The sequence below is a fragment of the Rhododendron vialii genome, chromosome 4a (genome assembly GCF_030253575.1).
Source record: "Rhododendron vialii isolate Sample 1 chromosome 4a, ASM3025357v1".
Taxonomy (NCBI): Eukaryota; Viridiplantae; Streptophyta; class Magnoliopsida; order Ericales; family Ericaceae; genus Rhododendron; species Rhododendron vialii.
Genome location: NC_080560.1, coordinates 11,964,752 through 11,977,201, shown reverse-complemented (window position 1 = coordinate 11,977,201; position 12,450 = coordinate 11,964,752). Strand labels below are relative to the sequence as shown.

General features: G+C 38.8%; 2 protein-coding genes and 1 non-coding gene across 5 annotated transcripts; all 3 read left to right on the top strand.

The window, feature by feature from the left end:
- Positions 1-5,711: 5,711 nt before the first annotated feature.
- LOC131321779 (pentatricopeptide repeat-containing protein At3g16610) lies at positions 5,712-9,824 on the top strand. Of its 3 annotated transcripts, none has more exons than XM_058352728.1 (2): positions 5,712-8,760; positions 9,691-9,824. In XM_058352728.1, the coding sequence occupies exon 1, from the start codon at positions 6,235-6,237 to the stop codon at positions 8,659-8,661; it is 2,427 nt and encodes an 808-aa protein (XP_058208711.1). In that variant the 5' UTR covers positions 5,712-6,234; the 3' UTR covers positions 8,662-8,760; positions 9,691-9,824. The 3 variants fall into 3 exon arrangements, with proteins under 3 accessions (XP_058208711.1, XP_058208710.1, XP_058208709.1); XM_058352727.1 differs by having other exon boundaries at positions 9,686-9,818; XM_058352726.1 differs by having other exon boundaries at positions 9,627-9,766.
- A 22-nt stretch (positions 9,825-9,846) lies between these two features.
- On the top strand, positions 9,847-11,646 carry LOC131321781 (uncharacterized). Its single transcript, XM_058352729.1, has 3 exons — positions 9,847-9,989; positions 10,058-10,119; positions 11,023-11,646. Exons 1-3 carry the CDS (start codon positions 9,849-9,851, stop codon positions 11,393-11,395), a joined length of 576 nt encoding a protein of 191 aa, XP_058208712.1. The 5' UTR covers positions 9,847-9,848; the 3' UTR covers positions 11,396-11,646.
- On the top strand, positions 11,602-11,709 carry LOC131324976 (small nucleolar RNA snoR100). Its single transcript, XR_009199552.1, has one exon. It is a non-coding gene; the product is annotated as a small nucleolar RNA snoR100 (small nucleolar RNA).
- The last annotated feature ends 741 nt before the right edge of the window (positions 11,710-12,450 follow it).

Here is a 12,450-nt window from a genome sequence, read left to right as displayed (position 1 = left end):
AGAACCCAATGGGGCATAATCAGTCCCACATTGGTAGGTAAATTGAAAAAATGATACTAGTATATACCGAATTTTGGCCAGCTATTTTATATAATATGATGTTAATCTTTTGAGCTACATAATTAAGTTATGGGTTAGCAGGGCCGCTGGCTCGAGTCGTTGCAGTTTCCTCCCATTTAGTTTTGGAATGGACTTTTCTTTATTTAATCTGAAATTATTTTTTTTGGGAGTTTATAAAAAAAAATTTATGTTCAGTTTACGTATTTTGTTTTTGCCCCATGGGGTTGCCCAAGCCAGTACGCTGGTTGAGCTTACCCTATGGACGACTCTGATTTAATGTATGGTAAAAAAAAAGACCAAGAACACCATGTATGATGCCCCATAGGCATTAAGTAATTGTATACAATTGTGTGGAAACCACACATTTCGCGGTGAAAGTCATGCAAATGTGTTATGGAAATGGCTAGAGCACTGTTGCATGGTGCTCCCGGAACAAGTGATAATTTTTTACGTGGAAAAGTAGGTGGGGGAAGTTAGCTTGACAAACACGGCTTTGCCGTGGATCCGCACCCAAAAGTGCCGCGTGTAAACATCACATCTCCACCCATGCATGTGATAGGGCACAACTTCACATACTCTCATCTATAATATAAAAAAAATATAGTAATTCTCTGATTACAAACATTTACACACATATTTTAAACACATTCACGTTTTTTGGTGAGGTCCACACACACTCATACACGGGGTGTGTGGGTCACGATATGAATGTGATTTGGTGAGGCCCATACACGGTATGTGTGGGTCCCAATGTGAATGTGAGTGAATTTGTGTAAATGTGTGTGTAAGTGTTTGTGGTTGAAAAATAATTGTTTACAAAATTTGACGTCCTTCAGTCTCAAATTGGATGATAATTTGTGATATTTGTGTCAATTTTAATTCCTTATATCTTTCAATATGAATTTAAAAAATATGCAATATTATGGATTTTGTTTGATAGTTATTGATTAGTTTTATTATACAAAATTTTCAAACTCATGAAAAATACTATAGAATTAAAAGATATAAGTAATAAAAATGGCACAAATTTCAAAAATTATCATCTTTTTTGAGACGGAAGGAGTAATTTATTTACACCAGATTAAAGAAGTCCTAAAGTACTTTAATTTAGCGTAAATTTTTTTTAAAAATCATGCAAATATTTGATTTTTTGGTCCAAAAATTACATTTCATATTGGCACGCAATGTGATATGGAGAGAGTAATAATTTTTCCTAACTAGGTAACAGGTTGAGCAAATAACTGTTCAAGTTTGGTTCGAATTTTTTTCCGGATATTAGCTAGTTTATAAATCATTGTGATCTTATACAACCTGATTTAATCAAAGCCTATTCCGTGCCGATCTCGAGCAGTTAATTTTTTCCATAAATTATAAGCCGAACGAGACGAGTACTAATTTGTTGGAGCTCAGTTTGAAAATTTTACGAAATTCAAGAAAATTATTCAAAATTAGTTGTTAACGCAAACAATCCTTCAAACAAATCTTATGTGTGCTCCAATCATATATAAATTGGTATCCGATTGACTCGATTTTTTAAGAAATATATATATATATATATACTACTCAATGAGGTATACAATGGAAACTAATCTGATCATTTCAATTGCCCCGAAATGGGGTCGGAGCTGACCGAACTGTACATGTGCAATACAACCACCCCATGAGGAAACTTAACTAGTTTATGAGTTGTTTTCAGACAAGTATTAACGGAGTCAATTATAACTCAAAATCGAGTAGCTTGAATTTTTTTATGCATCATAAGCTGTGTCAAATAGTAACTTGTTCAAGCATTATTTGAAACCTTTTAATGAGCTTTAAAAATAATATTTTTGCCGTCACATAAAGAATGCCTATGTTTTACCATTCACATCTCTTATAAGATCATCTGTATTTTCTAATTTATATTACAATTTATATAAAATATGCATCTTGATTGATAGATATCACTTAATTCCTTTAGACAAAGTTCTGTTAATTATAAAAATACTATGAATTAAGGATAATTATATGAAAAATTTTCAAACGATTATATCTTGTACTCCCTCTGTCCCATTATCTTTGGTCTTTTTCGATATTCATGTCGTTCTTCAAACTCTTATATCTCTCAATTTATAATATTTTTCATAATTTTGAAAACTTTGTATTATAGATTTAATCGAGAACTATCAAACAAGATCCATATTGCATATATTTAGAGATTCATATTGGAAGATATAAGAGTTTGAAAAACAACTCGAATATCAAAAAAGTCCAAAGAAAATGGGACGGAAGGAGTAATTTATAATATTTTATGTAATTTTGAAAACATTGTATTAGAGAACTAATTGAAATCTATCAAACAAGATCCATATTGAATATAAAATCAATTACCAATTTAAAAATATAACTCATTTTTTATTTGATTAGAATTGAACGAGAAACTATTAAATCCGGACGGAGAGTAATAATTAATCATTCGGTCTTGCTATTGTCAGCCCAGTGGGCTGACGATAAATACACTAGAAGCCTAGAAAAACACGTATTCTTGTGTACTTTATATACCCTTTAATACACATTCACATACTTATTATTGTCAGCCCAATGAGCTAATTTTAGAATTTTCCTTAATCATTTACCAGTAACAAACTAGTCATCAGTCATCACCCGAATACCGAATTCTAACGAAAAAACACGACGACCCCACTCCTACCCAACAACGCGTTTACCGATGTTAAATCACAAATAGGGCCCGTTTGGTACCAACCCACTGAAATCATCCACTCCACTTGCCAGGGGTTTGCTCTCAATCTGAAGTCCGAAGAATGAGTTCGATTTTTGGGATAGGCCAACCAATTAAGAGCTGAAAGTCTATGTGGGTAGCTCTATGGTCACGTCCAATAATTCCCTTTTGAGTTGCTTCTCATTGTTTTTCTTGAGTATTGATTCCCTGCTGCCGGTCCTAGGTAGATTATTTTCATCCCATTTGAATGTGAGGTTACATCCTATTGTCAAAAAAAACAAAAATTAGCGACACCCAACCCATTGAATTATTTTGTCGATTTTTAGGGCTATTTGGTAACACGGGTGAGTTCCCGCTAAATTAAATGGACTAAAGCTCATGTTTTTACGAATTTCTGTACAAGTCATTCTCCTCGAATACATCAACTAAAGTACTATTTAACGGAAACAAGTGGTTTTGGATTAAGAAGCTAAGAGTGACTTCTTTTTTTGTCTTTATTCAAAAAAAATTCGCAATTATTAGTTTTGTGTCAAATTTTTATAACTTATTGGTTCGTCTTTGAAGAGAGACATCATAAAAGTACAAAATTTTGATCCAACCACGTAACTTTTTTTAAAAGACAAAAAATAAGTCAAAAACTGTCTTTGTAAAACCCACCCAATTAAAGTTATTTTCCTGTAATCCTTTTATTTTATTGGAAATGTACCTTTATTAAAAAAAAAGTACCATAGATCACTTGATTAGGAGAATAATTTTGTTCACCCTCCTTTAAAGAAGAGAGGGTGAACATTATTAAAAGGATTTTCCCACAAAACCTCTCTCTAAAATAGCAAAACTTCTCTCTCTCTCTCTCTCTCTCAAACAGCAGTACCCTAGCCGCCGCTCAGCGGGGAGGCCTTCACCTCCCCCCGTTTTCCTTCCCCATTCCCCTTCTCACCTCGTCGCTCCTCTCTCTCTGGTCTGGTTTTTTCGAGTTACCCAGTTGAGGTGCCAATTCCATTTGGTTCGGTGAGGATTCCCTTGCGTTGGCTTTCCGGCGATTGGCGATGTCCTTCTATCGCGGCCTCGTCCAGTGAGTTTAGTTTTGGTTAGCTTGGGCCGCCGGTGAGTTTTATATGGTGTACGGTTGGGGGTGGGTTTCTCTTTTTCTTTAGTTTTTTCCGTTCTTACCAGCTGTCTCAGTTTGGGTAACTTTCGATCTAGGTATTCCTAGATTCGGACTGTGTTGGTCGGGGTTCCCCAGGTCCGGCGGTTGGTGGAATAAGTTAGTTAGGGTTTCGGTTGTTGGTCGAATTTGAGGTTTCTGTGATCGGTGGCTGTTCGGTGGTGTTCTTGGGGTTTTCCGGCAGCGACAGTGGTGCCTGTTTTGGAAGATTTCGGGAATAGATTTGGTATGGTTTCGTTTGATTGCGTATTCCTCTGTTCTGGGCCGTCAATGGCAGATCTGGTGTGAAGGAGGGTTCGGTCTTCAGCTGTTGTGGTTGCTTGGATCTCCGACGTTGCCTTGGTCCCTGCGCCCGGAGTCTCGCATGACAGCGGAGGCTTGCCATGGAGTCTCCTCAGCTAGTCCGGCCGGCGGCCCTTATGGTCTGACCATGGGAGTAGACTCGTCTTTTTGCTTGTATTCTGTTGTTGTTTCGGTTACATCTGTGCCTTATTTGTGTAATGGTTTGTATTGTGATTTTAGTTTTTATCTCTCTACCTAGTCCCGGACGGGATTCTCATATCGACACCTTGTGTTGATTTGCTTTTGTACGGTGTCCTATAATCCCGGATTAGGTAGTTTGGTGCACTTCTGTATTTTGCGATGTAATCTCTGCCTTCGGGCTTGAATGAATTGACTGGTTTCAAAAAAAAAAAAATTATTCTCTTTGTGATTAATGAAATCTGTATGGGTTCTACCATAAACTCATGGCCCCATTTTGCTAACAAAAATAAGTATTTATTTTTTAAATTAAAAATGATATATAATGAGAGAATGACATGTATCATAAGAGCATGTACACCAAGTGTGAGGTATTTTAGCTACCCAACACACCACTTTTTTTATTTTACCTATTCAAATTTCTCTCAATTTCACACCAATCCTCTCTATTATCCTTATAAAATATATTATTCAATTGCTATATAGAGTATGGAGTATAATATTATAATGTATAAAGAAGGATAGAGAATGAGAGAGCGGTTGGGAAGAGAGAGAAAAAATAATTTTTTAATAAATCCTTTATGAACAATTGCTTGGTACTAGCAAAGAGGATTTTTTGTAAAAGGAAAAATAGCTACTAGTTTACCTAAGCTAATGCAAGGTTATTTTGGTGTCCAAAATAAATAAAATAGCTATAAAGTAACATTTTAACTACTCTTGTGTACTTGTCCTAAAATAAAAAATAAATATTTAAAAATTAAGAACATCAGGTAAAGAGAGCATTGTGTTACCGAAAAGTATATTGATTTGCGGATAAAAAAAAAAAAGTATATTGATTTAGTGAAATCTACTCAACTTTCACCCATCATGAACGAAATTATGCTCCTTGGTTAGGGGAATTTTCCGAAGATCGGAACTTTTCTTTGTGTTCAGCAAAGGAACGAAGAAACATGGCAGTTTTCAAGATACCCCCAAGCTACTAATTGCTGTATTCCCAAACAGCAACAACCTCGAAATGGGGCTAACAGGATCCGCACCGGTCTCTTCAAATTTTGGATCAAATTACATCTTAAAAAGTCACTTTATTACTTTAGTTATTTATTTTTAAAATGTTTACTGCATCAGGCTCTCTATATTAAAATTATCCCATTAAAATTATTGTTTCTTTATTCTTGTTTATTTCATTCTTTATTAGTATATTTTTTTTGTCATGTTCTTTATTTTTTTTTTTTTTTTGATCCGCGTCATGTTCTTTATTCCGTCAGGCAAAAGAAGGAAACACATGTACATCCATTTGAAAGAAAGATGTTCTCTCTCGCAGTAAAAGACCCTCTCGAGAAAGTTCCACAACAGATACGTGCCTAACTCAGGCCACGTGTGTGGCTACTCCGGCAATTTTCCGACGACCGGGTAAGGTGCTTTGGGATGGTCTCGGACAAAGAAACACGATCAAGGGTTAGATCTCGAGCGCCAGGGGATGCGGAAGAGGGCCGAGCTCAAAGCCGTTGTCGGAGCTCAGGCGGGCATGGGAGCAGGTGAAGGAGCAGCTGAAACGTGGGAAGAACAAATCTTATGAGGTTGCTTTGATGAATAGTAAGTGTAGTACAGATTAAATAGTAAAATAATGATTAATGTGATGAACAGTGCCTCGTGGGAAGAACCGAGGCACTGTAGCAAAGTTACATAAATTGGGAAGTAGCGAGGGATGGAGTGAGGCTGATGCAGGAGAGTTTCTTCTATTTTGCTCTTTATTCTAACTTTAAAGGAGAGGTAGCGATTGAGATGCGAATGCCCTAACAGAAAGGGCGGGATGTCATGCGCCAACCTAGTCAGAAGACCACACACACCTCTGCTCTCACGCACAACTATTCCCGGTCGTACAACTATCCATTTCTATGATCTCTACGTGAGTATTCTTGGTCGCTGCATTGAATCAAAATCACTCAAAGAAGCCAAGACAGTCCACCAACATCTCCTAAAAAATGGCAACAATAACCCAATTGTACTGGGCAAATTAACTCGTCTTTACATTTCATTCAATGAACTCGAAGTTGCTCGCCGGGTGTTCGACGAAATTCCGAACCCAGAAAGGAAAAACAACGTAATATTGTGGAACCAACTGATCAGGGCTTATGCGTGGAAAGGACCCTTTGGTAGAGCCATTGATTTGTACTACGAAATGGTCGAATCTGGGGTAATACCCAATAAATACACGTACCCATTTGTGCTCAAAGCTTGTTCTGGTTTACAGGCCGTGGAAGATGGCAAGATGGTTCATGATCAGGCGAGGCGAAATGGGTTGGTGTCTGATGTGTATATAAGTACTTCTTTGGTTGATTTTTATGCCAAATGTGGGTGTTTAGTTGAAGCGCGGAAGGTTTTTGATATTATGCCTGAAAGAGATGTTGTGGCGTGGAATGCGATGGTTGCGGGTTCGTCTCTTCATGGGTTGTACGGTGACGCGATGAGATTGGTTGTTCAGATGCAGGAAGAGGGGTTGTGCCCTAATCCTTCTACAGTAGTAGCAGTTCTTCCTGCGATTGGCGAAGTGAATGGGTTGAGTGCGGGGAAAGCAGTCCACGGTTATTGTCTGAGGAGGAGCTTTCATAGTGATTTAATGGTGGCAACTGGGCTTTTGGACATGTATGGAAAGTGTGGTTGCCTAGTTTATGCAAGTAGGATTTTTGACCTAATGGGTATGAAAAATGAGGTAACTTGGGGTGCTATGATTGGAGCATATGTGTCATGTGATTTTGCTATCCGGTCATTGGAATTGTATGACCAAATGCTCAGGGATGGTTTGTGTCTGTCACCAGTTATACTTGGGACTATACTGCGTGCTTGCTCAAATATGACTGATCTGAGTAGAGGAAGACAGATACATGGTAGCATAGTTAAGTCTGGGTATTTGGTTGATTTAATGGTGGGTAACACACTGCTGTCAATGTATGCCAAGTGTGGGATTATAGAGGATGCGGTGAGACTATTTGGTGAAATGGAATCAAAAGATTTGGTTTCCCACAATGCTATTATCTCAGGGTGCGCACAGAATGGTAAGGCGAAAGAGGCTCTGGTTACTTTCCAAGAGATGAAGTTGTCTGGGTTAGAACCAGATTCGACAACCTTGGTTAGCTTCTTGCCTGCTTGTTCGCATTTGGCTGCTCTTCAACATGGAGCTTGCGGCCACTGTTACTCAATTGTTAGTGGTTTTTCAACGGATACCTCAATTTGTAATGCGCTGATCGACATGTACTCCAAGTGTGGAAAGGTTGATACAGCCCGACTAGTTTTTGATAGGATGCGTACAAGGGATATCGTTTCGTGGAATGCTATGATTTTCGGTTATGGCATTCATGGGCTAGGGAAGAAAGCAGTTTTGCTGTTCCATGATATGGAGATTGCAGGCTTACGCCCGGATGATGTGACCTTTATTTGTCTCTTATCTGCTTGTAGCCATTCTGGGCTTGTCGATGAAGGGAAAAAATGTTTTTTTGCAATGAGTCAATATTTCTACATAACACCAAGGATGGAACACTATGTATGCATGGTCGATCTTTTGGGCCGGGCCGGACTCTTGTACGAGGCCCTGGGATTCATTGAAAAGATGCCATGTGACCCTGATTTTTGTGTATGGAGTGCCTTGCTTGCTGCTTGTAGGACCCATGGAAATATTGAACTAGGGGAAGAAGTGTCCAATAAGATCCAGAAAATGGGACATGAAAGTAGTGGAAATTTTGTTATCTTGTCCAATATGTACAGTGTTGCTGGGAGGTGGGATGATGCAGCACATGTTAGAATCAAGCAAAGGGATCAGGGGTTCAAGAAAAGACCCGGATGCAGTTGGGTGGAGATAAACGGGGTTATCCATGCATTTGTGGGTGGAGATCAGTCACACCCTCGTTCAGCAGAAATATACAATAAATTAGCAGATCTGCTAATGGAGATGAAGAGGTTGGGTTATCAATCGGAATCTAGTTTTGTTTTCCAAGATGTTGAAGAGGAGGAGAAGGAAAGCATTCTCCTTTATCATAGTGAGAAGCTGGCTGTTACATTTGGGATTCTTACTCTGGGCTCTGACAAGCCTATTCTTGTAACTAAGAATTTGAGAATTTGTGGAGACTGCCATGAAGCCCTAAAGTATATCACGATCATTACGAGGAGAAAAATAACTGTGAGAGATGCCAGTCGATTTCATCATTTCAAGGATGGAATTTGCAACTGTGGAGATTTCTGGTGAAAAGAGAAGGGAGTTGAAATCACACGATTCAATGGTTCTTGTTGTGCAATGGATGTGCTCTGTCTCTCCTGGGAGCTTTACGGTTGCAGCATGAGGAAGGTAACTTTTGCCCTCTTTTGGAACATAGATTAACACACCTGTTGTGCTTTTTCCATTGCCATATCACTACAAACTTGTTAGCTCTTGATTAACTAGATTTAGAGCTGAATTATGGATCCCGACATTACTACCCATTGGATAAAAGAAACTGCCTGTTGTTGTGACTAGGACATAGGAGTATTAGTCTTTCAGTTTATTCTGGCACAATGGTATGTTGTGCTGCTTCTGAAGCAGAATTTCTGGTGATTGTTCTGATTGAGCTGCTTGTTCATTGACCATGTGACGTGAGCAATGAGTATTGTAGAAATATTTGGATGGGAGTCCTCCCCTTGAACCTACTAGGTTTTAACCTTAAAAAACAGCGTGTACAAGGAGCCATGACTACAGTTTCTGAAGAGGGATTGTTAACCATCCTGACCATGTGACGTAGCTTAGATCAAACTAGGAGTTGTGTCTTTTAAAGTTACCTACTTTTGGATGATTAGGCTATGTTCTTTGATTTTAGTTTCATAATTAGAGCCACTTGTTGTGTGTCACATGCGACTAACACATGTTACACATCCCTATTTACGCATGGAGCTGAAGAGCCGTAATCACTTCATTATAATGTGTGAGTTTGGGTACTTGATTTGCTGAGGGAAAAGAATACATGGGAAAAGGACATAAGGTGAGAGAACTTATTTTTGTGTTCTCTTTTTTCTTGTTTCCTTGGGGGAAAGGAAACAGAAACAAAAATATTTGCTGAAAAAACTCAAGGTCATAATTGGGCATATCTTTGCTTTGGAAAGTAAGATCATATGTTACTGCTGTGTGAAAGAATGGGATGCTTTCTTCAAATTCACTGATTGAATCTGTTCTTTTATCAGTCTTTAAATTCATGAAAGGGCATCTCTTTAAGTAAGCTCAGAATAACACTTCATGTCAGCATAGAAGAATAAGGGGAACAAAGAACCAACAAAAAGATGCTATTCTGAGTGAGTGACATTCAAACAAGGAATAAAACCTACAAGACTCCAGAGTCGAAGTCACCATCATCTTCTCTGGTGACAAAACCAAAATTCTGGCAACCAAGAGGACAGACAGATAGTATGAGTCGCAACACCACCAATGTACCATCGATGCAAGCCCCAGGAAATTGGCAATCTGGACAGGGATATGGAGCCTATGATTGGAATAATAATAACTACTGGAACTTGATGCAACATTTGCCTCCTTCGGGGGCTCCTCTGGTCAGTATCTACTTTGAAGTTTGACCAAGGTTGTATAGTTGACAATTTTTGGCATGTGTATTTTGCAGAATGCCAGTGGAACTTTGCCTGTGGAGGAAAGAGTGAGGACAGGATCTTCGGGCTTAACCAGGTGATAGCTAACCGTTCTACATCTATCAATAAGGCTATATTTGGATCTTTGTTTTGTATAGGATAAGGAAAGGAAAATGGCGACAACATGTCTTACAGATGCTTATTTTCATTATTGTTTGGTAAGTAATTGATTTTATTACCTTAAAACCAGAGAGATTTCATTGAAGCTCTATACACTGGCCTAAAAGTTTAACCTCTAAAGACGTTCCTGCGCCAGGAACTATCGACAACATAGCATCAAACCTAAAGAACACTGAATCACTTAGATTGAGACTCCACAAATAGGTCCTTCTACTTCCAAAGGCAAAGACCTATTCCACCTTGCAACAGAAAGAAAAGTTGTTCTCTTTTCGGCAGACTTAAACCCAGTTTTTTCAGTTAACGAAAAAAGAAAAGAAAAACGTTCTGGAAGATATAATTTTGCTCTCTTCTCGTTTTCCTAAGCCCAATAAGAAAAGTGAAAAATGTTTTTGCTTCTTCTCCATTTATTTGCTTCTTTCACTTCATTATCTTTTTAGATTTTTTTTTTCATCTTGGTTCTTCTCTCCATATATTCAAAATCCAAACCAGGATGCCAAGGTCTTGCCTTTCCTTCAACTTTACTATGGTTTGAGAGTTGGTAACAGTATCTACTTGGACACGTAAGTGTGGAATCAAGGGCAAACAGTAAGCTTCTGTATTTATTTCCATTAATGATGGATTGCGATGCGATGAGCTTTGCTTGGAGAACAGAAGGAACTTTTGTCAAACAACTACAATTGAGAAAATACCATGCGGCATGCAAATATTATATTAGTGGGTATTCGAGAATGAATACTTGAAATTTTGCACGTGTTTTTATTTGAATGTTTCTCTATGGCTCTTACGAATTTCATACCTCCAAATATTGATCAATTTGCAGTGTTTCAGTACCACCTGATTCTCATATGCATGTTCTAGTCCTTGATGACATCAACCCTAGGCTGGGCCAATCAATCATGCAAGACAAGCAAAAGAAAGCCTCGAACAAGCTGAGGAAAGGAATTTACAACCCACGGAGAAGGAGATCACTGAACCTGTACTATAGAGACAATGCCCGAAATATGCTCAATGAGAAGGATAAAAAAGAGGACGACAACGATTATTACAGGTGTGCCATTTGCTTGGAAGATTTTGAACCTAGACAGGAGGTTATGGTCACTCCATGCAGTCATGTTTTCCATGGAGAATGTATCTTGCCATGGGTGAAGAGCAGCAGTCGATGCCCAGTTTGCCGGTTTGCGATTCCTCAGTGAATGAGAGATTGTAGAATGCAAATCCAATGACCTTTAGCAATAACACTACACCTGTAATACCTACAGCCTAAAAGTCGGTATACTCACGGGAGAGCTTTTGTCTAGTATAAGAGCCAATGAAGAAGCATTTGAATAGACTCCCTCGACTTCTATTGCCACTGTTGTTACTGTCTAGATTTTGTTTGTGTATTGATGATCTAAATTTTGAAAGGATGAAGCAAGGTAATGAGTACATAAATTGAATTGGGTCTCTTTCTCTGCCCTCTCTGGTGCTTTGCGGTTTTGATTTGGCGCCATGGTTTCGCATCATAATGTCCATTGAGTTTCTCAAATTTTGGAGATACAGGGGGAAGATATTTCAGTAGTAAAGCTTTCTGAGAGTAGCTATTTTGTGCATACATTGTCAAAAATCATGTCCAACTCGGTCCTCCTTGGCCCATACCCCATCTATTGGGGATTACGTGGATTTTGCTATTGTTTTTTTTTTGTTACTGTCTAAATTTTCAGTTCAACTTTTACTATGTTCACTTTTGTATCGTTTGTTTGTTGGGTCGTGACCCCGACCCTCTAATCCGCACCCTCAAGCACAACACGCAAACATTCCAAGCACAAATACGAGAGAGGCGAGAAAAAACTCCGTATATGTATTAATCACAAAACAAATACAATACACATGAAAAAACCTCACGGGCACGCCACAACCCGGCTGCCATCACTCCTTCTCTCTCTCTCCCTCACTTCGGTGGCTCTTCGACAGTCGCAACGAGCATCTCCGAGGAGCCCCACTCCCCCCACTGGGGAGCCTTAACCGGCTCACACTCTTACCTGGCCCTTCTCTCTGTCCCTCAGCCCACACACACACACTCTGCACACACAGCACATGTATTTAACATGGGGAGTAATCCCCTGCATCACACACCCACACACTTGGGTGTACCCAACATTGTTTTCACTCGATCTGTATTAAATAGACTTCTCATTTCCCTAGCATGCTGCTGTATCATTCTCCTCCGCTGGAAAAGAAGCCTTCCTGGAATTCGCACAACTAAATCTTC

Bases quoted from the DNA above. Each gene is read 5' to 3' on its own strand.
- LOC131321779 (XM_058352728.1), top strand. From the start codon at position 6,235: ATGTCATGCGCCAACCTAGTCAGAAGACCACACACACCTCTGCTCTCA.
- LOC131321781 (XM_058352729.1), top strand. From the start codon at position 9,849: ATGAGTCGCAACACCACCAATGTACCATCGATGCAAGCCCCAGGAAAT. The intron at 9,990-10,057 runs GTCAGTATCTAC...TGTATTTTGCAG, and splicing joins CTCCTTCGGGGGCTCCTCTG to AATGCCAGTGGAACTTTGCC. The intron at 10,120-11,022 runs GTGATAGCTAAC...ATCAATTTGCAG, and splicing joins GGATCTTCGGGCTTAACCAG to TGTTTCAGTACCACCTGATT.